Genomic DNA, 26,902 nt, shown 5'->3' on the forward strand with positions numbered 1-26,902 from the left:
GGATAGTTAAGCCTTGTGGTGAGAGAGACGTAATTTCTAATACCAGAGATTTTATATCTTTAATTAAACATTGACAGTATTTCAGCATCCAAAACATACGTTTCCCTATGGTTTGGTAGGATAAATTTCTCACTGACATGACCACAAGAAAAATACCAATATAAACTTGAAATACTGCAGATATTGCAGTATTCCGTTATGTGTCTCTTTGCATCAATTTTTTATGTAGCAGAAATAGATTCAAAATGTAACACATACTTGCTCTTACCATATATGTTTAATCATTTTATATTGTTGTGATCTTCTGTGGTAACTTTTCGCGAGAGACAATATAAAGCTATTCCTCATGGATATCTGCTAATAATCAAGTGTTTATTTGGTTCAACTTAGTTACTATAATTCAGGACTACATAGACTCTGCAAAGAAGAAACTCAAATATAGCCCAAATAGAAAGAAGGGAAAAGATTTTTGTTAAGCTGTTGATTTGAAAGGCTGGGGTATAAACTGGAAAATTTTATCCGGATGCATGTTAGTGTCCATAGCCTTGTGCAGCTGCCCTTCCAAAATGCTCTGTGAAGGACCATAGTAAGAGCTCTGCAGCATAAAGGAATTTATAAAGAAATATTCATCTTTTATTTTTTATTTTGCTTAATATCATCTCTTGGATTTTGAAAAAAATATTTAGGTACTTTCTTAATACTCAACAGAAATATTAAGTTTCCCTTTTGTAGTGTATGTTGAGAGAAGCTCTGGGAAAATGAGTTAAATATGCTTCTGACTCATATCTGATCGGAGGAGTGAGTGATATTTTAGTCTTAAATTGTACGGGCAGTGAAGGTAGGAGACCTGTAAGGATATAGTTTGTCCTTCAGTTTCCTAAATTGACTTGCATGCTATCAATTAGACAAAAAACCACTGTTCTATTAATCTCATTGAAAAACTGCTCAGTGTTCTTCACTGCTTAATTCTCCAGTGAAAAAGTGAAAATCAAAATTATTGGGTTTTTTTATTCTAATTGATAAAACCCTGCAATCATTTTACTGAAGTAAAAATGTGCCTACCTCTGTGATGATCTAGATTTAATGAAAGAGCATGAATATGGAAATCGATAATTCTAGCTATACAGCTATTTCAGACTGAGACACAAACACTTTTATTATATTCCCAGTCATCAGAGTTTAACAAGTAAAAAGATTTTTAAAAATTAAAGTTCACCTGTTAAAGTCTGTAAAACCAAATAATGCATTGCTCATAGTCCTGTTACTCTCTAACATTTCAAAATATATTCCTCTTAGTAACCAAAATTCTCTCTTGGCTACAGTGATATAATCCCATTGTCTTCAGATACTGTTTTTCCTCAAATTTATACAACAGTCCTGTCATCATCTTTCTAGGGGCATGGACAATGCAATCTAAAACCACCACATAACTATTATAGAGGTAATGATCTAAACTGATATAGTGTCAGATTGAAGCTCTCTACCCTCAAAGAAAAGATGAGATAAATCAATCTTTCCCATACAGCCTATATTGTGAGAGAAAGCCCAGAACATGTTATGACACTTTCAGCATCAACGAGATGTGCATTTGGTCAAAATGGGAAAAGGCTTTTTTTTAAAGTTAAGGACTATAAGAATGTAGGAAGTCTTCCTAGTCACCTTCTCTTCCCTTCAGCTGATCTACCAAGGGGTTTAAATAGAACCACTAGACTTGATATTAGACTATTGTGCTCCTTAATCTAACTTCTAGATAACTGTTTTTTTACAGGAGAATCCATAGCCCTGAGATATTCAAGCTCCTTATGTAACGTAAAGGATGTATTAGGACCCTCAAACAGGCAATCATAACTGTCAGCAAGGAGGTGCCTAAGCTAGCTGATATAAAATAGTGGGGACATAGATGTGTCCTATCCCTCTCTGAATCTAGCACTGTAGTACTGCTAAGAGATACCTCCCTCCATCCAGGTGGGTTCGTGCACTTTATTTGAAGACTTTTTAATCAAAAATTTCAGCAGAGATTAGAACTCACATCCCAGGTAAGTGACCAAATAATTATGACAGGCAGTTTCTCATTCTCTTTACACAAAATCTGACGGCTCTGAGAAAAGACTGAGAACTCCTTCTGAAAACAACATGTAGTCTGGGGTTAGGCAGCACACTTCAGGTAGACTTTGGAACTGTGCCATCTTGTCTAAAAGCAAAGTTATGCAATGATCATCACCAATATGATTATCTCGAATGAAGATGGCTGACACTGCATTTTGTGTGTGGAGTCCAAGCCAGTAGATATGCCCTGAGAAGTTTACCAGACTGAGCCCTCTGAAAGAAATAAGAGGAATGACAGCTGCTTTGAAAATTCCAGAAAGGCTTAAATATCAAATAGTTCTTAAACTGCTTGGCAGTCTCAAGACCTGGTTGCTCCAAGCACAATGAGAAGCAGAATTTATATAGCTGGGGAAGATTAATGTTTAAAGTTTAGATACCAGGAATAGACAGCAGCTGAACTGGGCTACTGAGAGCCTGTGTTTTGGCAGGCTCTGTATGGCATGCATGAGTTTCATATTCAGATCTTGTCAGGGCATCACAGAAATCTGGACCTTTCACTAACAATGCCTGCATTCCATTCCCCAACCAAGCCATTTTAGTTTCAGGATTTCTGCAGTCATAAAATAAATCTTTCCTTTCTGCAAATTGACTGAGCCTCAGGAAGAAAGGAAGGGAGAATATGAGAAAGGCAGATGGAGAAGAAGGTAAGGGGATGTTAACTCCTTCTCTGGAAGATTCTGTCTTAGATGAAGAATCTTATCAACTCCACAGAGCACTGCAGTCACCCTTAACAGGCAAGCAGAGTTACCACTATCACTGTCCTGGCAGCAGGCTAAGGAAAACTCTCTCTGCTTTCGTCTATGTTTGAGTCTCAAAGATGAGCTGTGACTTTTTAAAAAGGAAAACTCTAGTTCCCTAGGCCAACATTTTATCCAATGTCCCAATAAATAATAAAAATAATGCTCTCAAATTTAGAGCACCTAATTCTGAGGAAACCCATATGGTCTGAGAGCCCCTCCCTTTCTTTAGTTACAGAAATAAGTATCTTTCATTCGGCAGGAAGATACTTAACCATTTCCCATACTCTGCTCAGCTGGAAATGGGAATGGGTCAAACCATAACCTCCACAGCACTGTTCAAATGATCTTTCTCCATCATAATTGATATTTTGGATCACTTTATGTGTAGTAAATGTTGGCCTCTTTTAAATATGATAGCTTTATTCCCAGAAGAATTATTTTGGAAAGGAATCTGTTCACACTGGGATAAGTGGGGGAGAATGAGGGATGACTCACAACCCTAAAGATCTCATTAATAATTGTAACATGAGAAGACAGAAATCCTGGCAAGTATGCACTGTCCAGTAAACATGTTCACTGCAGTTAGAGGACTAGGTTAAAACTGAAGTAGTTAATCAGGGTCTCATCCCCTTAAAAACACAATGAAGATGTACACAAGGATTCTTTCTACCCATCAGAACAGCCTGTTTGTCAATTCAGGGCTAGCAAAGCGTAAACATGCAATACAAGCTGAGCTGCACAGCAGCAAGAGTGCAGGCATTGCAGAGCAGGCAACTGCTGAGATGGGGCGTGTCTGGGATGAATATGCTTGTACCACCAAAGTTTGTCCACAGTGCAGCCAGATCACTATAGTTGACATTTTGCTGCAACACAGTGTGTAAAGAAGCCTGTGTGTTCTCTAGTCTGTTTGTGCACAGTGCCAGATTCAAAAGCAGAACAATAGTGTCTGCATCCTCCTTCACTAGAAGCATCATCTTTGTTATCTGATGGACTCTAGAAAATGTATTAGGGGATGTGCTTCTCTGGCACAAAGCTCTCAGTTCAAGAAACAGCTCCCCCAGTGTAGCTGCCCTACCTGAAGGGCTCTGAGACCTGCCTCCTCTCCGGGGAGCTGTCTGCATTCACCTTGGCACCTCAACAGCAGCCCTCTCTCACACTCCCTCTGTAGCAGCCACTACTTATCTTCCTCATCTTTCTGCATTTCTTAAGCTTCTGGGAAGGGCAGAGGAGGGACCAGGATGAAGTGTAGACCTCAGTCCGCAAGAGGAGATGGGTAAAAAGGAAGCAGTAGGCTGGAACAAGGTGCCAAAGGAGATTCCTGGAGAAGAGCACGTCCTGCTCCCATGCAGAGTGGGTAGGGTGTCATGGAGCTCGGGAAGACTTCAGTAATGATTACAACAAGAACTGCTGGTGCTGCTGGTGCTGGGAAGGGCTACTTCTGCCTAAGTATCTTGACTCAGATTGTAGCAGTGACAGCAGCAGCAGAAGGCGGATGGGCAAGAAGCTTGGATAGACTATAAGAGGCAATATTTCCAGCCTGCCACACTCATTAGGCTGAGAGTCTAATCTGCAAGAGCCTTTCAGCCAGGCCTGCTCATGAATATGTGGCATGGTAGCATATGTGCTGTAGGCAAGGGACTTAAATAAGCTAGCAGAATAGCTCAGCAATGGAAAGGCAGGGCTGGTGGTTCAGCAGTAAGTCCTCCATGGAAATATCTGGGTAAGTAGGTAGGTGATTGCAGCCTGCTAGTTTCTGTGGGAGTGCAAAGCAGCTGAGTCATAAATGGTTGGTTTTGGTGCTGTTGTAAGTTGATATAAAAGCTAAACAAATAATCAAGGAAACTCACAATTATTAATGTCTGTTTTTTGCCATAGTTAAAAGTAGGTAAAGGCAAAACTGAATTTGTACAGCAAACACGAATCTCTCAATTCCTAACTCTCTTTTGCTTGACTTTGCAACCAAACAATGCCCTCCTAGTGCAGATTATTTGCCTTTGAAATTTCTGAAGTCTTTTTCCACAGGGAAAAAAAGAAGATGACAAATTTTAGTAAGCAACTGTAACCAAAGCAACTGTAACTAATCACCAAATGCCATCATCATAAACCCCTCAGTTTCTGTATTACCACATGGGCTGCAGTTGTTTAAAATAAAAGATTATCTCCATGAAATGGCAGTGGACAAAGGTGATGGTCTGGGAGGAAGCATACCAAGATCAAGGGGAGTGTGCCTTTTTTCTTCCTCCTTCCTGTCTGTCCTTGCAGTATCATCAGAAAAACAAAAACAAAACCAAAAACCACAGGGACCATGGCTTGGATCTTCCTGATGGCTCCTCTCTTTGTCCTTCCTTTCCCAAAGTTAATATCTGCTCCCTACCACTTCTCCCAGGGCATCCTGTACTTTCACTGGGCTTTGCCTAGACTGCAGCCTGAGCAACCCATTTAGAATGTCTTGAGTTCATTTATGGTTTTCTTGTGTTGCCAGAATTTCTCTGAGGAATTCAAGAGAAAGAAAATGACTATTCGCAGTAGTTTAGGCTATAGCAAAATCTAATTAAATTTCAAGGGATGAAGAAGTCTCCTTTACGCTAAAGACTTCCCCTTGCTGAATTTAAAAGGCCTATTGAATAGCAAAGGCCTATTAAATAGCAAAGGGGCTAGAACTTAAAAATACACCAAACATGTAAACCAAAAATTATCACAAGAATCTTTTATGCCAGAAATCATTAGACATTTGCAATAGAAAGGCCATTACCAACTTCTGCTGTAATAAAAGATACGATAACTGTTCTGAGCAGCTAGGATGACACTTTCTACATTGTTTATTTGTATGCCATAGAACACATCTTGGCACTGCTGTTTATTAATAGAGGTGATAGGCATACAGTGAAGGACTAGTAGGAGTATATTGAGAACAATTGCTGAAAATAACTGAAAGAAAAATGTACTGTATATCTTTATGGTTATCCTGAAAAATAAGCAAGAAAGGCCATAGCATTTAGAGGAATTTGATCCTACTGCTACTAATTACAAGTTTCCCCCTTTTTTTTCAAGTGCAGGAATTTGTCTGTTCTAGTGAGTGCAACAAATCATGTAGGTAATTAGATATCATGTAAAAGGTAGGTGTATAGCTCTGTATTGTAATGTTGCCTATATCTGCCAATTTAAAAAACACACCAGTTTTAAACTCACACTTTTACTGGATGTCAGCCAATTGTTATTATAATTGTTATTATTATCTTTTGCTTTTTTTTACCATTTCAGTTATTTGGGTGTTTCTTGGCATGGGAGACACGAAATGTCAGCATTCCTGCTTTGAATGACAGCAAATACATTGGAATGAGTGTATACAACGTGGGGATAATGTGCATTATCGGCGCCGCCGTTTCATTCCTTACTCGGGACCAACCCAATGTGCAGTTCTGCATTGTTGCTTTAGTCATAATATTCTGCAGTACCATTACACTCTGCCTTGTGTTTGTACCTAAGGTAGGTGAATCTTTTAGGATGGGTCTGGATTTTTTTTTCAATTTTGTAATTGCAATTTTATATTTTTAAAAAATATTTTTATATATAAAATATATTCATTTCCTTTTCAAGCACAGGGAATGTGTGTGAATTCTAAATCAAACCAGTCTATAAATTCTTATCTCTAGATCTTAAGAGGAGGAACAAAGATTCATGGGATTATGGAGAAACTGGAATGTGCAAAGCAAATTTACAAGACTGAATACATGCATTCCTCATACTTTATCATTACTGAGTCTGTGATTGAGGAGCAAAGGTTATTTTCTGTAATTGCAGTGGAATACTATCTATTTCCAATTTTTAGGAAAGTGGAGATTCATTTCTTATGTACCCCAAGCAAGTTAATCAGAATGGCTACTTATTTACCTATAAAACAGTAAGGCCTTTTTAGTTCACTGGCATGTTCTAAGGTTAAATATGTCGAAAACTCTAAGGTATCTAAGTACGATAGTAAAATAGGCTTCACCAGTACTTTAGAGAGGAACTATGTGTTCCTGCAGGCAGCTGCTGACACTGGATACATTTTTATTAACTGATATACTAATAGACTAAGCGAGGCACAGAGTGAGAGGTATATGTTTTCATTCCTTTTTGCTGTTTTTGGGTTTTGATGATGTATTTGTCATGCATTGTTGGAAGAACTGAGAAGGTATTTGCCCACGAAGGGATAGAACTTGGTCATTTTGTTTACAAAGTTAAATTTTAGACATGACTATGAGAGACCTTGAATGAAGGGAAAACCAGTTTCTGTATAAACTTACTTTAGCAAAGGCCTCAAGTTATGGCAAATATATTTAATATTTTAAAGTAAAATGTATAGCTGTAGTCATTTTGTATGTCTTGCATAAGCTCAGCTTATCACTCCAAATCAGATTCACATTAGGACATTTACAAGGTGAGAATCAAGGTGCAGGGCCTTTAACCTCTGCCGAGTTTAGCTTTTCCAAATGAGTAGTAATAAAAAGTTTGTGACTCATTAGTGGTACATGTTCAATAAATACATGGGCTAGGAACTAAGGAACTTACAATGAACAGGTGCCAGGGCTAAGTGGCATCCTTGGTGATGGTTCTAGCAAAGGGACCGAGAACTACATGGGTAAAAGAAACAAGCTAGTAAATTTATCTCAACATATTCCCTTGGAAAGAAATTTAAGGCACAGACAAGTAGATGCGAGCTGATTTCTCCTAATCCGCAACAAAACAGAATAAAAAGTTGAATGAAAATGCATATTAAAACTCTGCTGCTAAAAATACCTCCACAGAATTTCACAAATCTCTTCGAAGAGAAAATATTATTAATTCTGTGACATACTCTTCTACCCCTTCGCTTTCATGCTCCTTTCCCCATCCTCCTCTTCTGCAGCCACAGGTTCTGAAATGTCTTTTCTGTTTCTTCTTTTTCTTCCTTCACCTGCTCTTCTTTTAAACCCCAGTTAAAAGTGTTACTCTACCCTCATTCTTCCTCTCAGTTCTTTCTACTACAAACATGAACTTTAGCCTCCTAGCATAATGTGCTTCATCCCATTTCATGTATTCTCAGGTTTCCAAATGCTTAGCTATTTTTCATTAAAAATGGTCATTGAGTAAGGTACAGAAACAGAGGTGGAAGCAGGAGCTGGAATGCAGCATTTCTTATGCCCACATGAGTACTTGCATAGCTGGAGAATTTTTTTTGTCTTTTGGCCTACATTTCTTCTTGGCATGCTATGGCATGGCTACAGCAGGATGGCTGGTAAGCACTCTCTCCTGCAACCTGCCTAGATTTCATGATAGCCCAGCTGAACCACCCAGAAGATTAGACCCAAGAACACTTAGCTTGGACATCTAGGTAAGACTTGGTTGTGGGACAGGCACCAAATCTCTTCTTTAACTAATATGTAATCAATTAGTACAATTTTGGTGATATAGGAAGGTTATTGGTGAAATCCTAAAGACTATGATGCATAAAACACAGCAGAAGCTACTGAAGACTTGGAAGATTGCACTTTTTCACTTCATAACTGTTAATAAGGCACAGTCAGGCAGATGCAAGCAAAAAAATGTTTATGGGCCAGGCCAGTACTCCTGTTTCATTGCAATACAAAGTAAAATACATTACTTTTAACTAGTTATCAGCAGGCTTTCAGACCTATTATGCTAGAATTCAATTTTAGTTCCACAGCCCTTTTACAAATCTGAACAGGCAACTATTCAACAATGTAGGCGCTCTTGGGAAAGAAACATTCTGTTTTCCCCTTACTTCTTGTCAGCTCTGCTAATCTTTTATAATTATAATGTTGCAATCAATTATTATACTTCTACAGTTAATGGTCCACCTCATCCACTGACATTTTGTGCCTCAGAAAAATATGAAGAAAATCCTATAGAGGAATAAGATAGAGCAGAGGAAATTTGTTCATTTGTTCAGGTGAAAATATGCTCTCTTCATTTAAGGATATCCTGAAATACAAATATTTTACTGCATCCTGCTTACAATAATTTTGGATATTCTTGTTATCTGATCAAAAAATGTCCAATCATTTTAAAAACTATTTATTTTTGGTTTCAACAATATCTTATAGAAATCATCTGCACTATTCAGATATATATTATGTATATTTTTCCTATTAGCAGTTAACTGCTATCTCTAATTATATTTTAATGCTGAATAGGTCTGTAGTATTTTTCAATATACTCATCTTTTCTCTAAAACAAGCAATCTTAATATGTGTTCTGTCTTCATAGTGTATCTTGCATGTCCATATCTATCAAAATTCTCTCTCCTTCCAGTTTTTCTGCTCCATCCTTTTTGAGATAGAACACTGTGCTCACTTCTAATTACCCTGTGAGTGCATACAATCACTTGTAATGGCATTAACATATTAATTCTCATCCAGTTTCCTGTACAGTCTAGCAGCAAGGCAAAATCTGTTCTATGGGGCCAGGCATAAAACATGATTTTTTCTGTTTTGATAACATTTTCTGTCTATTTTGCATTGACTCTTCGTAGACATTGGAAGCACAGAGAGGCAAGGAATACTCCCTCTCCTCAGCTTTCTTGCCTTAAGGCTAGACCATTACAGCTCTCTCAGCTTCTCCTTGTATGTCAGATGCTCTAAACCCTTCATCATCCTACTGGCTTCTCGCTGGACTCGCTCCAGTATTTCCATAATTCTCTTGGACTGGGGAACCCAGAACTGGACACACCACTCCAGATGTGTGCTCACCAGTGCTGAGTAGAGGGGGAGAAACACACTTCTCAACCCACTGGCAATACTCTTCCTAATGCAGCTCAGGGTGCTGCTGGTTGCCTTTGCAGAAAGGGTTAATTGCTGGCTCACATTACACTTTGTATCCACCAGGACCCCCAGGGCCTTTTCTGCAAATCTGCTTTCCATTCAGTCAGCCCCCAGCCAGTACAGATGCCTGGAGTTCTGCTTCCCAAGGGGCGGGACTTGGCATTTCCATTTGGTGAACTTCAAGAGATGCCTGTCAGCCCATTTCTCCAGCCTCTCAAGACCCAAGAATGATCTGAATGACAGCCACTCCTGCTTTTTTATTGTCTGCATACTTGCCGAGGGTGCACTCAGTCCCATCAACCAATTCATCAATGAGGACATTAAACAGTGTTGGCCCCAGTATTGATCCCTGTGGGACACCACTAGCAACTGGCCTCCATGATCCTTTGAGCCCAGCAATTCAGACAGTTTTTAATCCACCTTACAGTCTCCTTATCTAGTCCCTACTTCATCAGTTTGTCTGGGAGGATGTTATAGGAGACAGTGTTGAAATCCTTGCTCAGGTCAAGATAAACAACGACAGTCATTCTCCCCTCATCCACCAGGCTGGTCATCTCATTGTAGAAGGATATCAGGTTGGTCAGACAGGATTTCCCCTTCGTAAATCCATGCTGACTACTCCCAATCACCTTCTTGTTCTTAATAGGCTTGGAAATGGTTCCCAGGAGGATTTGCCCCATCATCTTCCCAGGGACCAGGGCCTTTCTTGAAGACAGCTGACATTTGCTTTGTCCTCATCTTCAGGAACCTCTGCTGATTGCAACAACCTTCCTAAGATAATCAAGAGTGTCCTTGCAGTGACACCAGCCACCTCTCTCAGTCCTCATTGACACATCCCATCAGGTCCCATTGATTGGTTTAAGTCCAATTGGTTTAAATTTTCCCTAACTTGATCTTCCTCATTCCTCCATACTTCCAGGACTTCTCAAGGGCTTCCTCAGGGCTGGTCTTAGCAGTAAAGAGTTAGGTGAAGAAGGCATTGTGTACCTCAACCTTGTCCATGTCCTTTGCCACTTGAAAATGACAATTTATTGTCTTCAAAAAGTGTATCATCCCAATCTGCAGACTTGGTCTTTAAATCTGTGTCTTGGACTGAGTGCTTCAGAACCTGAGCAGTTAGGTTTCTCTCCACCAAAGTTTAGGTCTTTATTTCACATCCCCATAGCTGTAGGACTGTTTTGTGCTCTAAAGAACAAAGGGAGCCAATTCTAAAATGGGTCTATACTACAAAATCCAAATATACTGTGTCTACAGAATAATTCCCTCCTTCTTTTCAGACATTCAAAAGCTTCAAACTTATGATGCTATACCTATACTCTTAGGGCAGGGAGCTCCTTCAGCTTTCTCTATGTAGAAATATATATATATGCCACTTGGTGAGTAATCACAAATTCTATATTCTAGGGTAATGTAGGGTAATCTGAGATGCACTCTTACCCTTCCAAACAGCTACTAGTTTTCTCTCCTTGTGTCTGAGGTGAGATTTTCACATTGGCACTAAGTGTTAAATAGTACTTATATTTGTTTAAATTAAATAAGTTTAAGGTTAACATTTTAGAGTGACTTATTTAATTTATTTGACCAGATTTTCTTTATTTTTCGTCACTAAAACCTAATTAAGTTTTTGTTTTCTCCAGAGTACATGGGTTCTTTCTGTTAGTACTCCTGCCTCATGCCTCTCTCTGCTTGAGTGTTACTTGTAGTAGTAGGAGAGAAGAAATTTCACATGAAACTGTATTTTTGGGGAGGAGGGCTTGCTGTAAGTTTTTTTAGAGAAAAAAATATACCTTTTGAGAATATAAAGATATCAATGAAGGAAAAAAGATATTTGATGCAATACTGAAATATATTTTTAAAGTAATTAAGCTCCAGTTAAATGGATTTAATTTTTGTCTCTAATTTTTGGAAAACTTCTCTATGTAAGGTCATTTTGATTCAGTGTGTTCTGTGAAGTCATTCAGAAATTAAGTACTGCACATGGAAAGAAGAGTTTACTTTGTACTTATAATTTGTACTTGAAAGTCAGAAAGAGACATACAGGTTATCTTTCAGTATTTTGGGGTACAAAAGAAATAGATGCAAAAATAAAAACATCCACATGATTTCTTAAGGCTTTTCAACCTTTCAGCTCATCACACTGAGAACAAATCCAGATGCAGCCACACAGAACAGACGATTTCAGTTCACTCAAAATCAAAAGAAGGAAGACTCAAAAACATCAACCTCAGTCACCAGTGTCAATCAGGCCAGTACATCTCGACTAGAAGGACTGCAGTCAGAAAACCACCGCCTGAGAATGAAAATAACAGAGGTATTGTTTATTGTATATACTGCTTAGGCTACATAAACCATTCTAAAGCATTTATCCACAGAACTGAATTGTCCCTTAAACTATAAGAACCTTATTTTTTTCTTTTTTGCAATTCTATAATCTGCTTAAATGTGGACTATTTTTTAGCAGAAAAAATTGGCTTTGCCCCTTAGCAAAATATTGAAATAATAGGAAACAGATTATTTATATTAATAGATAATTAAAACAGTGATTACTTAGCAGATGTGATAAAATGAAAATGTGCCTTAGCAGATTAAAATGAAACTTCATTCATAAGAGCAAATTAAGCTGTTGCTTCAAACAGACATGCTGACCACTGTATAGCAATAGCTCTAGAAGTGCAACTTTTACATATAACTAACAGAGACCTGCAACCCCAAGGGCACAGAAGATCTGTCTTTTTTTCTATCTGTGGCTGAGCTCACAGATTGCTTTTGCTACTATTTCTTAACCTCTCTGAAAGTTTGCTCAAAAAGTTGCTAAGCAGATTTTACATCTGCTAAGGAATAGCATTACATCCTTCCTTAAGCTAAAAGTGACTGTTGTGATCATGTAACGTGACCCTCTGGCAGAAAGGTCATGAAGTTTCCTCAGTTCTTACTGAGGGAAAGACCAAGCACATTAATTCTATTTTAGCTATAATATATACATTTTTAATTATGTCCATCCTTGCTCAGGAGACTTCAAATCATGACAAATCATCTGGAAGACTGCTCATTTTGAGAGACAAGATATCTGCAATTGTTCTAAATCTTACCAAAAATTATCCTATTCTTGCCTATCATGTTCTTATACCTGAAGAAAAGGTATTTTATTGCAATCATTACTTCTTCATTCAGATCTTAGGTAATGACAGTTGCCTACGAAACCAAAATGCTCAGACTGCCAGAGACTCAAAAAGCCATAAGTTTCCCTGCTTTTTTAAAGAAATTTAGTTCTTCAGTTTTGCAAGGTCCCTTTCATGTGAGAACCTTGCAATTTTTAATGAAAGGCCCAGTTGGCTACCAGCCATTTCAGTTTCTTTGTCCTGCTGTAGTTTTTCTCCTAAACCTCACAGCTCACAAGATCTTGGCATGTGCCTTACAAGGCTCTGGAAGGCAATTATAGGTGAGGCTGGTCAGGGCAGTTGAGGCTTATTAGTGCACTCAGATCAGCCCTGATACTCTTTTCAGACTGCATAACTAGATTAAACTAAGAAGTTCCCAGACTCAGTAGGTCCAAATAAGAGTTTCATTGTCAAGGGGACTTGGAACATGTCTTACCACAAGATGTGGCTACATCTCTGGCTTATTTACCTTGAGTTGCTGAGTCCAAGCTCTATAAGGAAGCTATATAAATTTAAATTCAGCACTATTTAAACTCTTTAAAGTGAGTATTAGGTTGGTATTGGACCTACTTTGGGCACCATATCCCAGGGAACTGTTCACAGGGAGCACCCCAAATCCTCTTTATGGTGCTTACATCTGGTTACTTTCTACTGGGGACATAGCCAATTCAATACAAAATGGCCTGTGGGGAAAGCACCCCGTGTTCAGCTCTGTGCTAAATGGAAGGGGTATAGCAGACCAGCATTTATTTTGTGGCTCTTACAGTCAGAAAACATTTTTGTTTCCCTCTCTCTCTCCCTCTAGCCTTCAAGGATACTTTTGGGGAAAGCTTTTGTTTATTCCACCTCTTCCTATTTCCATTTTTTCCCTCCTGGAAAGACATGTTTGCAATGGCAGCTTAGCGCTAGCTATCAGATTACACAGCTTAAGACATGAAAGATCTAAAACATGGGTAAAATTTTCAAATCACAAAAATCTAGAATGCTCCCAGTTCCAAAACTAAAAACTAGGAGTTGGATTTTTCTTGAAATTACACACACACAAAGTCTAAAAGGATTCTCTCTAAGAAAGGTAAGAGGAACAAAAACAGCTTTTAGGGAAATAAAACATTTCTGGTAAAGTTGACTGCAGTCACTTTCATGGACAGACATGACTCTGTTGCCATATTTCAGTTACATTCTGCTAAATGTTAGTTAATTTGACTCAAACAAGTAGTTATAGGTATGTATCTCACATTTGTATGCATAAATAATAAATAGTTCAGAGGTTTTCAGACTGGGCATTCTAATGCCCATCACTTTCTTATTCAGCAGAATATCTGAAATTGTTTAAACTGTTAACTTCTGAATCTTGTTCTTCTTTTATGGTTTTATTTTGACCTTGTAACAGTTCTTATCCCTCAAGAGTCCTGTGCATACAATATCACAGCTGAATGTGGTTTGCTACAAACAGCATGATATTTTAAAGGTAGTGTAGTAGTACTATAAGAACACTGTATTTCCCATCCTGTGGTGAATGCATTACCACCTGCCTCCTCTTCTAATCATAGAAAGCTGTGCAGTTACTGCAGATACCTGAAGCAATGATTCTTGAATTTTTCATGAGTCATACTCTTTCTGTTTTGCAGCTGGACAAAGACTTAGAAGAGGTCACAATGCAGCTTCAGGACACTCCTGAGAAAACAACATACATTAAGCAGAACCACTATCAGGACCTTAATGACATTCTCAGTATACGGAACTTTACAGACAGCAAAGGTAAGAGTTAGTAAAGCCTTTAGTAAACTTTACCCATTAAGATTTTGACTACCAGTGGCTTGATTACAGAGCACTCAGATCTTGCTAAGACAGATCTTTAATATTTTGGTTGCATTATGGGAAGCATGCAGGGCCACACAATAAGCTATATGTTACCCGCTGAGTAGTTATTTCTCTGTGTGTATGTCATCTTCCATTGTGTGCCTGCCCTATGCATATACTACACATGGTAAAGCAGAAAACATTTTAAAATGCATTTATGTTCAGAATTCAAGTCTTTTTTGTGCTGCATGGAGGGAAGACAGTCCTAGAATGTTTCAGATATGGGAGTTAATTGAGCCAGCTTTCAACTCTAGGAAGCCCAGTTTTAATATGTGCTTGTCTTAGTAGGATGTTCAAATCCTGTTTTGGACATGGCTATCTAGCACAAAAGAGAGATGCATGTAAATATTTCAATGCTGATTTGGACTCTAAATGTAGAATTGAAGGCACTCATGTATGAAAATTCTTCCCTAGGAACTGATAAAAAAGGATTTCACGACTACTGTAATATTCCTAAGTTGTTTCGATCATGTCTCTTGCATCGCTCCCTCAAGAAATATACACAGAAGAATTGCTTCCATTAAAGCTAATTCACTTCTGGGAAGCAAGAAGATCTGTTATACAGTGCAATAAAGTGGAAGCCAAGACACCCAGCTTCCATTTCTGACTCTAGTATTGACTGACTTTGTAACTTTTGGAAAATCACTCTGTACAGCTGAATATGTGAAAAAGTAATTGCCCTGTGTTGGAAAGTCACAGACTTGCCTGTTTGTTGCAATGCTAGGGTCAAGTTTCCTATTGCTGTGGCAGCATAAGCTTAGTTAAATGGAACAGAGGCCACTCCTGTAAAAATATTTGTTGAAGAATGATTTTGGAACAACAGCAACAGATCATATATGCTTTTGAAGTATACTGAAATTTTGGTTGGGCAAGATTACTTTTTCATGTAGTTCTATATTTTGAGCCTGGATAGACACTTGGTTGTGTAACTTGTGGCAAAAAAATCAAGTGCTCCATAGAGTTCCCATGGTTCTTTTTTTAAATTAAAAAAACAGAAGGGGGGAAAGGAAGAAAAGAAAAACATAAATAGCTGCTGAAGGCATGTGATTATTGGGCTGAGATCAGCAACAAGAACTAACATCAGTGAGTGGGATGAAGCAGTTTTACCAAGTGTTTGAAAGCAACATGTAGATTGTTTCACTCATGTCAGATGCTCCAGGAAAAATGATAAATGATGCATAATATTTAAACCAGAAAAGATACATGACATTGTGCCAAATAGCTGTCTGAGTTTGAATATAAAACATAAAAATGATTCTCAAGAAGTATGTTGGGTATAAATTTAGAACTGGATGCTTCCCACAGCAGGTTGCACTCCATTGGCAGGAGCTGGCAAAGAAATCAAGGAGAAAATTTAATCTTTCTGCACTTACTTGTGCCTATATCCACAACAGACATTGATGCCAGCTGCTGCTCTAAGCACCAGCATCTAAGATTCTCAAAATTCCTAAGTTTCCCCTGATACAGTTCCCTAACTTCTACATTTCTGCTACTTGGTGCATACTTAAAACCACTCGAACCTTGATGTACTAAGTACCTTGGAACGATGTACTATTGGGATTTACAAGGTAGATATTCTTCTACATACTGCAGTTCCCAGGCACATTTTTCTGGATGGGCCAACCAGATCAGGCCCTGCACAAAAAAGAGCAGAAGAAAAAGAACAATGGTTCCCTTAGCCATCATTATACTAAATAGGTTAGAAATGAGGAAGACCTGGATCCCAATTTGCAGCAGGTATTTGAAGCTTGGCCCCACATTTTGAAGGCAAGTGCCCTAAGCATCAGATTAGGGAGTATCCTGATTCTGACCCAAGTCATATCAGATTATAATCTCTCATAATCGTCTCCGACAATCTAATGCCCAGGTTCTGACCCACCATATCAACCAGCGCTTGCCAGCCTTACTGTTCCTCCATTTCCATTTCTTCTGCCTCATGTTTTCCTTCTTTTCCTGTTTCCCTCTACCTTTGCTATGTGTCTGAATCTCCTCTGTATTTACCTCACTAAATCAAATCCCAACTGTCAACTCATGTGTTTAATTAAAATTTGACTTTAATGAAAATTTGATCATTCCATTTAAAAGGCTGTGGAGAATTCACACTGCTGAGTCACTGCTGCTTCTCTGCAAATGCAAACAGACATAACTTAAATGGTATTTTAAAAAAAATCTAGCCTCTACAGCTACAAGAAAGCTAATTCTGACTGACATAACTAACTTTTCTGTAGCTATGTATTTCATACAAATTTTTGTAAATGAAAGTTCAGCACTTGACATTATGTATCCCTGGTAGCACTTGAGACAAGTCTCAAAAGATGTAAATAATTTAGGAGCACGAGTTAGAAGTGGCCATGTTTCTCACCTCCACCTTGCAACTGGAGAAGCCAGTCGGATGTTGTTTTTAAGGTTATGACAAGGTGTGTGTCCAGCTTGCACCTGATAAAATATGTGAGCTGAAGGAGAGGGAGCAGGACAGTGTGGAGAGATGCCAAAAGTAACAGCTGACTTGGAGCTGAAAAAATCAGAGCAGAGCAGTTGCCACTGATCTTACGGACATGGCTGAATTCTATATCAATCTGCTTTGTAAAACATCCTGCTGTTCTGAAAGAGTTGACATAGAGAATGTAATGCATGTATCCCTATTGCTATTGCTTATATAATTTCAGAGCACTGCATTTTAGATGACTGATAATAACACAAGATTTATGCAATGCTTCTCAAACAAGTTCTAATGAAACTTAAATGTCATAGCACATTTCAATATATTTCTAATCTTCAGAAACTGTCCAAAGTCAAAATGCCTAATCTATAGCCAAGTGCCAAAATGGGTTATTTGATTTTTCCCTCCTTCCTTCCATTTACCTTGAATATTGATTTAGGAGCCAAACATTAAATTACCTTATCCAGAATAGATAGACACAGCTGTGCTCTCCTATAACTGGCTGATCTCGAGCACAGTTTTGTAATTTTGGGGGTTCTGGTTAGTTTTTAATAATAACACTCCTGGTGTACCCAATTATTTGCTTGTTTGGGGCTCCATCTATATACAGCACAAACGTTTTAATTCAGTAGGCCTCATGTAAAGAGAGATATTATCCAAAACATGCATCTCTTATTCAAAAACTTATAATGTCCCTGAGACATCTACAGCAATTGGCCATGTAAGAAAAGCAATCAGGAAAATATAGTTTGTGGTTTAGGGTTTGACTGCTTTTTTATACAGGCTTTCGTCTGTGCTGCTTTGATAACTTTGTGTAGTCAAGCAATTCTCAAAATGCTCCATGGACCATGGTTCTGGGACTGCAAATAGCTTCCTCCATTGAATATAAGATGTTTGTATGGGGCATCACCTTAACTTCATTTGTTACATTCCTCAGATCATTGTGAATTACTATTTCTGCTAGCCTCCTCAGCTCTGTGCGTAGCACAATATTAGCTTTTCTCCTGGCTTGCTGTTTACCAGATCTGGTCATCTTGCTCCAGTTGCAGAGCTGCATTACAGCCTCAGCTTAAGGCTGGGATGTGACTGCAGATGACAGCAGCATCTGGCTTGGACAGTTCTTGTAACTGGCAGTGGTGTTCAGCAGACAGCCAAGCTTGATGGTTGGACCCAAAGCTGAATTTTCCCAGAAGGCATTTGGAAAAAGGACAAATTCTTCTAACTGTGATGCTTTGTAAAGAAGTTGTGCCATGCAGTTCCAGGGAAGAAATACACTGACTTAGGCATACACCAGAACTTTCAGAAGTGGCTCTCTGCACCAGTGTAGACGGTGTGCCAGAAACAACAAAGACATGGTGAAAGTAATTCTTTCTACAGTGCAAGTTGCTGCAGAGATAAAAGTTAAAAATTTTACAGCAGCTCCCTAAGAAGAGCCATAAACTAGAATACTTTTGGGAATATTTGGATTATACTTGGAGCCACTTAAGTGCCAGAGCAGCCTAGACTCCTGCTTTTTTCCTCCAGAAGCTGCAGCACAGGTATATCAGCCACTATCTTACTTGCAGAGGAGCCTGTACATGCAGTAACAAAGAGCTCCACCATGCAGTTTTAAGAGTAGTTTTTCAGAATTTTTATAGGCATTGTCTATAACTAATGAAAGGAATTGCTGTAAAAAGGTTTCCTTTTAGCTTTTACTACCCCCTCTCTTTGGTCCCTGAAATTTTCTTCATTTTTTCCCATTGAAGGGCAAAATACTGTTCTCTGATAGGTATAAGCAAGTCAAAAATACATGCATGTAAGGATTGAAATTGGTTCTGTAGGAAAAGCACAGAGGGAGGATACTATGTGTTTGTTAGGCTGACTAGTTTTGTTACCCATGGAATCTTACAATCTCGTTGGTGCACTTCTATTTGACATTTTATTAAATGAAATTATTTCTACATGAATGATTCACAGATGGTGGGAGTTTCATATGAAACCAAGTTCAGAATAAATCTTGCAGTAGAATCTCTAGTTATTTCTACCTTTGCCACTACAATTCAGAGTAGTGTGTTAGAAAAATTAATGAATGACAACCACACTATGGAAAGTATAATAAGATGCAAGATACAACCTTGTAATAGTCCCCACTTATGAACACTCCCTTTTTGCTGGTCACATTAGCAAGATTTTTCTCTGCAGGCACCCCAGGTTGCTCAGAAATACTTTTCTGTTTTGAGACAGGAAACAATCTTTACTCATTGCTTTAAAAGGAATCAGAGCACTCATTTGCATGTCAGATATGCCTACATACTGTCAGTTGTCACCCCGCTCCAATGTTTTCTAGTGTTAGTTTTTCCGCATGTAAAAACAGCTCAAAGAAAAACAAACTTCAAAGGCATATTGCTTGTAAATGCAAGCAAAATGGAGAAGTTCATCTGTGATAGAAGAGGGGAATATTGCTTCTATTAAGTTTCTTTGATTCAACCATTAAGTTTGAGTCTGAAAGCACAGTTTCAAAGGAAAGGCTTTCAAAAATATATAGACAAGACTTTCTATTTCTCTTTCAACAGGGAGAACCTTCATGTTACCCAGGACCAAACTGTTAGAGTTTCAGTCTTTGCTTTTCATTTTACAAATATACATGTGGAGTAAAGGGAGTTTCTTCTGATTTATGGTTATATAAATTAAAAGACAATATTTATAGCTTTTATTTAAAAAAAAATCTTCCTTTCAAAACACAACTATCAGAAGTCATGACTTAGACTGCCAAGTGCTGTGAGCTTAGTTCAGAATTCTTCTGAAATTCTCTCTTCTACCCGGGAGAGTATATGGTAGTTTAATTTTTTTTTTTCATTTCAAGAGAGAGAGCTTCTTTTTCAATCTACCCAAAACTGCATGCTTTCAGTAAGGTATCAGATTTGAGACTATCCTGAAACTATTCACAAAAAAAGTGACCGTGATCAAACTGACTAGTCTGGTTTCACTGTCCAAACAACAGCAGTGTGAAAAACTACAGTAGTTCTTAAAAATCTACCTTCAGCTTTAAAGTTTTCGGGGTTCTTTAGTAAATCAGCAACGTTATCTCTGCCAGTTTTTATAAATCATTATTACACCACAGTTACTTCCTTGTGGAGCATAACATACGTTTCCTATCAAAGTGAGAACAGAGGAACTGAAAGACTTAGGGTGAACATCAATTCTGACATCAGGCTGTAAGCCATCAGAGGAATGTTGCCATTAAAGTATAGTGGCGAAAAGGTTCAATAAAGCTGCACTGTACAGATGTCAACAAAACAAACTTCTAGGTAAAGAAATGCAGTTTCTAAAAACTTGGCAGACACTGCAGCAAGTGTTAAATCAGAGGGCTCATATACTTCAGTGAAAGTCACAAGGAGTTTTCTGCCTGCAGCTGAGCAGTATTTGTTAACATGCATGACATGAATGCCAATCCAGATAATTTTGACAGAACCAGATTGTGGAGTGTTTATATGTATGGCAGGACTGAAGGGAGAGTCACTTCTGGCGAAGAGAAAGACAAGCAGCTGGGAGCAGGGACCTCTTCACTGAGCTTCTCTGCATCTGGTTCTTGCAGCTTGGAGCTTTGTAATTCAAAGTCATTTCTCTGCTGCAGATAGGCAAAGCTCCTGTGCTAAAAGCCTTCTGCTTTTCACTGACAACTGGGTAGCAAGTTTTGTTTTCAAATGAACCAATCAGTGATTGCCACCTGAGGCACTTGAGATCTATTTGTCCTTTCTTCCTAAGGTTTTGTAAATGGAAAGTGCTCAGGCATCACTTATTCAGACTTCTGAGTACTTGTTTGAGGTCTAAGAAGGTGAAAATCACTTAGAAACTGTTTCTGGCTAATGTAAAATCAAATCTGAAGGTAGTTAGATCATTCCAATGCAATTTATTCAGGATCATCTGCAGTGGCAGACAGTCCCCTGAGAATGAAGGGCATTTTTAAAGTGGCATACTTACTGGTCAGTGAAAGAAAAGATGGGAGAACATGTTCAAGGCAGTATTAAACTTCAAAGGAAATTGGAAACTCGAATGTTTGCCATTGCAATTCATTTATTTTCTTTCATTTGTTCGCATAGATAAAATCAGTTTCCTCCATCCTTAAGATTTTTAAGTGCATCTGATGATAAATGCTGTTTTTTTTCTTAAAACTCTAGCTCCTGGAAGCATATGACTAAGTAAGAATCTTAGTCTTCATTATTGAAATGAAAGATCAATAAAAAAGAAAGAGGAAAAGAGAGAGAGAGAAAAAAGAAAAGATTCTCATTTCCATGTCTGCAGGGTAAAAATCTAAAAACCTCTTTCCTGAAAAGCTAAAAGCCCCAGACAACAAAAAAGAATTACCCAGGCACACAACTTCTGATTTCTGTTTTACTTTAAACAAGATCCCCTACCTTTTTGACAGGGACCACCTCCTTCTCTCCCTCTCTCTCACAGTACAATTGAAAGCACAAAAAACCGCTAAGGACAGACAACACAGATTAATCTATGTAATCAGGGACTTCGAAACTCTAACAGTTGCATACTCCAGTCATTTCCTGAGTAGCAGTACCTTCAATGGCCTTGTAAAAGGTTGCTCGTCCTGGCCAAAGGAGTAGGAGCTCTGAGACAGATGAACAGTAGGCCTTTTCTCTCCCTAACTGCAAGGATTAGCCGAACTTTAATTTTATTCTGTATCATGAAGTCAGCATTTTTCATTGCCAGCTTAGGTCAGCTAGGCTTTGAACATTGTTTTTAATCACATAAATAAAAAGAGCTCTTTTCTACATGTCTGTTTATAAACACCACAAACCTTTTATGCAAATGTCAAGCTCAATATACATAGAAATACGATATATAGAGAATAAAAACTGAACTCCCATGACAGTAAATGCCATACCAGAAAACATCAGACTTCCCTGGGATGATAGACTTCATTGATTTTTATCTTAACCACTGTCAGGTTTGATTCCTTGCTCTCTTCCCTTCATATCTAAACCATCACTGAATCCTGTCATATCTTCCTTTTAAACACTTCTCCTCTTCCTACAGCTGAACTGCTTAGCTCTCGTTTCTTATCATTTTCTTGTCCCAGCAGAAGCAGCTTCATATGTTCTGGCTGCCTCCTTCGTCATGTAGATCCTTGTCAGCCATGCAAAAGAAGTGAAACATCTTCTTTCCTACTCTTCTGAGCTGTAGTGATCCCCATGACCACACATTTTTGCATCCTCATTTATTCATTTTTTTCCAAGTTGCTTGTTACATTTGCACAGCAGAAAGTGAATCCTACAAAATAATATCAGGGATGACCTAGGAGGGTAACTATGCATGTTGGAGTTTGCCCTCAAAATATTCCTATTTCTGCTTCCACCTTCTTTCTTCACTTCTTGTTTCTGATGTCTGTTTTGTTCCATGAGTAACCTTACTGTGTTCATTGATAATGTGGATATTCCTAGCGTGCTGGGACCTGAACTGTATTTGGGGCTTCTAAGTGTTAGTAGAACAGAAAAAGCAGATTCAGCCTTCAATTCATTCTGGATTTTTAGTGCTACTTTCATTTGGTGTCAGATTAATTCCTCCTTTTTCATCTCATGCCCATTTTTTAATTCAAATATTCCAATGTACTTTTCCAATTTTTACCTTTGTGTCCTCTTCCGTATTGCCTTAGTGCCTACAGCAATCACTGTTTCTGTGTGTATAGTAAACAAGTGCCTATGAAAGATTTGGAGCTGCTCTGTAATAATTTATGAAAACTATGCTGTCCCCATTACTGAGATGTTTTCTTTGTGACTTTATTTGGCTTAACACAGCAGGAGACTTTGAAAAAGCAGGTGGGAATAGAAATGATCCTTAGTAAAGACAGTCTTTTTAAAATGTCTGTGTTTGCCCATTTTTCTGAGGCTGAGGCCACAGATTTCAGTACAGCATACCATCGGCTCCCATGGAACTGATGAGAATTAAGTCAAGCTACTTGCAGGGAAAAGACGGTCTTCTATGCTATCAGTATACAGAAAAGTGAACTGCTGGAGAAAGCTTAATGATATCAGGATCTGTCCTTCCTATAGACAACCTGTGGACCAGTGATACTGATATTAATAAAATTCCCTTTCTAAATGATAGCAGAGGGATACTTCTGTAACCATCTTAATTGTTTACATGATATGAGATTATAGATTTCCTAGAGAAAGATTTAAATAAGAGGGTTTTTTCATATGGAAAGGTAACAATTTTTGAGTGCAAGACAATATGGTGATGCAGTTGCAATAATTTTTTACACAGTCTAAGACTAGGTGAGAGCACATGGTAGGGCTACATAGAGGTGAGCAACAAGATTTAAAAAAAAGAAAAGATAGAGGGGGAGACAGCAAAAGAAGAAAAAAAGAGGTTTTGTCCATTTTCTGTTTCTTCTTAGTCATTCTTATGAAGAGTACATCACAGAAATCATAAGAGTACCCCAGAGTCAAAGGGAAACCTGACATTGTATTGGAATAGAGGCACAAAGTATTCCCTTTTGGCACTATGAAGATCTAGGAAATTTTAAAAGGAAACAATTTAAAAATGTATTTTCATTTGGTCATAGTAAAGTAAAACTGAATGTGTTGTCAATCTAGATGGTGAGAAAGCAATTTTGAAAAATCATCTTGATCAAAATCCACCAGCACAATGGAGCACAACAGACTCTTCCAGAACAAGCAAAGATCCTATAGAAGATATCAACTCTCCAGAACAGTAAGTAGTACACTATTACATACTGGTACAGAAAGAGGCACCCCACCTCATCCCCATGTATACATGTGCTTGCACACACATACCTTCTATGGTTTTAGCCTTAAACTCTATTCTGGATGATAGCTGATTCCCTGATTGATAAAATGTAAATTTCAATAATTACATTTCAGCAAACTCGTATTTTTCTCTAAAGCATTTTAATGGAAAGACCTTCACTTTCATCCAGCCAGCCCCCATGCACAGCCTGAAACATCAGCAGTAGAAGATGGGGACAGAAACTCTGTAGCACTCATGCCTCTCTGCTTGCAGCTCACCATCCCCACCACATTTAGAGGATATGCCCCAAACAAAACTAACATATTTCTTTTCTCTTGTCAGAAACACCCATAGGATGGTATATAAAGTTTTTGTAGAGAGTTAGTCGACAGGCTGTGCCCAATATGTGCCCAAGCCAACAATATATAAAGTAGAGAAGAGGATGCTCACATGTGCACATATGCATTATGACTATTTTCAGTCGTCCAGGTCCTTCCACACACAATCTAGATGGGTCCATGCTGTGCACAGTCCTCTATGGTCTTCTCTGATATTAAGTTAACTGAGAAATAAAAACACTCTCAGGGCATTTCAATGTCACCAGAGCAGCTGGAGCTGAGTGGGGCATAGGAAGGCTTGGACCAAACAGCTTCCCTTAGAAATAATGCTGTGGCTACAAGAAGAGGCTGGCAAAAAGAGCTCGTTAGATTTATGGAGGAGAAAGAATCTTGTGGTATCAGCTTTGCTCTCTATATCATATATTTGCTCTCTGTATAATAAATTCATCAACAGCTCAGCAGGGCCTGCTGTGGGCCAAAGCTAAAAGAAGCATCATGCTTATTTGTCTCCAGAACAAGTCATTTCTCTAAGGTAGTGTAGTTAAACTAGTACCATTTTACCAGTTTTGTGCTGGGCAATTTATAATTTTATTTAAAAATGTAATAAGTTAAAATACTAGACTGACTTACATGTTACATAAGTGACAGCAAACTTCTTTTCTGATGTCATTTATTGCCCTCTATTGCCTGATGCAGGAAAATGCAGAGTTGTAACTTTTTCTTGCATTCTTTCACAGAAAAATAAATAAATAAATAAAAAGAAACCCACATGATCGCTAACCCCTCTGCCCCCCCATACACAAAAGTCACCATTAGCTAAAATATCTGATTATTTCATTCATAAAAAGGGCACTCACTGAGAAAGTTCTGACTTAATGAGGTCAGGAAAGAGTGCTTTAATGCATGGTTATTAGAGATCTATCCTTTTCCAGCCCCATTTGTAGGAAAAAAATGTAGGGTGAGTAGATGAATGCAGCCTCATCCACATGTGGCCCTCTTACATTAAGAGACATACTAAGAAAAAAATAGACACTGAAATAATCCAGCCCTCCTGATACAGGAGCTGTGTCATTTGCGTAAGTCAGTGAGCTCCCTCTAGGCTGGCAGTAACTGATGGGAAGACTGAGATTTCCTAAAAGTCTTAAAGAGCAGGTCAGTGCAGATCTAAGCAATCAATCACTGACATTCATGGAAAGCAGTTTAAAGTCCTGCTAAATCAAAACAGTGACATTCAGCACTTACACAGCTGTGACTGCACCAGTTCCAAGGGTTAATGTCTTGATGACGCATTGGCAGTTTGGGCTACCAGAGCCCCACAGCTTGGGCACAGTGGACACATGGAATGAAGTTTCATATAGAATATGAGGTCACAGAAAGGAGACCATAGCAGACTTCAGGACTAGGGTTTTATGATTCTTTCTCTTTACAACAGTTGGTACCTTTCCAGACTTTATGTTTTCTAAGAAAATCCCTATTCATGCATACTCTATTTTCCAAATTGCATGGCAGCACTTCTGACCTTCCATAGTTATTAAATCTATCATTTTTGTCAAGAATTAAAGACAGATTGCAGCTTGTGTCTTCTCTGTCTCATTTCACTGTGTATATAGAACATCTGAGGGAGAAATAGTTACATAGTTTTCAGCTTTAGCTGAATCTATTCATTTTCAATAACAGAAATCATAAGAATTGTTCATCTGAGAAATATTTCCTTTTTGCCACAAACCTGTAAAAGGAGGACACTAACATAGTAATTTGCCTGCAGAAGTGCTAGAGCAGAATCATCCCAGCTTTCTCTCATTGTCCACACTAACAACTCTAGAAATCTGATATCTTCCAGTTTCAGTGTTCTTGTAGAGCACAGAGGAGAGTTTCATTGTGGATTTTTTCATTCCTTCTTACCATTATTGCTACATTTGATGAAGTGCAAGTGTGATTCCATATCCTATGCTGTATCCAAACTGAAGGCACAACTTCAGACTCATGAGTGCAGGCAGTTGTTCCACATTTGTTTTTGCGTGCTATTTATATAATCTAAATCAGAATATGAAAAAAAAAAGTTTTATTTTTCTGGAAGAACATGGCTAATATTTCGAACCATTAAGCTAAGAAAAATACAGTCTGTATGACTGCAGTGTAGCCTTAGATCATTCATGTAGATGATTAACAAATCCCTTTGCCTCTTATTCCATTTCCTGCTGGGTAGGATCTGATAGGTTGTCCATAGTGCTGTTTAAAATTTGCCATACCCAGTCAAACCATCAGAGATGAGCAGCAACAATGAAGTGCTGTCCACTTTCTATCCTGTTCACACTGGCTACATACTGTAGAACAATACTACTGACAGTAAACAAAGCAGTGCCAGGGCACAGGCTCAAGCACTACGCTACAATTTTCCATGCTGCTGATTAGCATACTCCCTAACACGATTTTATTGACTAGTATTCTCACCAATGACGCTCAGGCACAATCTGGCATGTGTAAACCCTGTTGGGGGAGAGTTTAGCTTCATGGACGCAAGTTGCACCATGCCAATCCATCTCATGTACAGAGAGCAGTCCAAACCAGCTATTTACATATAATATTTTGTTTCCCGGGCCAGATTGGGATATGGATCATGCAAAGTCAATTTTATCATTTCCTTAGGTGTGTGATCTGATAGGGCAGATCAGCATACTTTGTCCAGACATGTTGCTTCAGTAAAAATTTTATT

General features: G+C 38.3%; 1 protein-coding gene across 1 annotated transcript in view; it reads left to right on the forward strand.

The window, feature by feature from the left end:
* GABBR2 (gamma-aminobutyric acid type B receptor subunit 2) overlaps positions 1-26,902 on the forward strand; it is a 477,500-nt gene that overhangs the window by 444,691 nt on the left and 5,907 nt on the right. The window contains exons 15-18 of the mRNA XM_064506758.1: positions 6,108-6,332; positions 11,778-11,960; positions 14,436-14,565; positions 23,698-23,815. Coding sequence (XP_064362828.1) covers positions 6,108-6,332; positions 11,778-11,960; positions 14,436-14,565; positions 23,698-23,815 — 656 coding nt within the window. The remainder of the gene's footprint in view (positions 1-6,107; positions 6,333-11,777; positions 11,961-14,435; positions 14,566-23,697; positions 23,816-26,902) is intronic.

The sequence above is a fragment of the Dromaius novaehollandiae genome, chromosome 2 (genome assembly GCF_036370855.1).
Source record: "Dromaius novaehollandiae isolate bDroNov1 chromosome 2, bDroNov1.hap1, whole genome shotgun sequence".
Lineage (NCBI taxonomy): Eukaryota > Metazoa > Chordata > Aves > Casuariiformes > Dromaiidae > Dromaius > Dromaius novaehollandiae.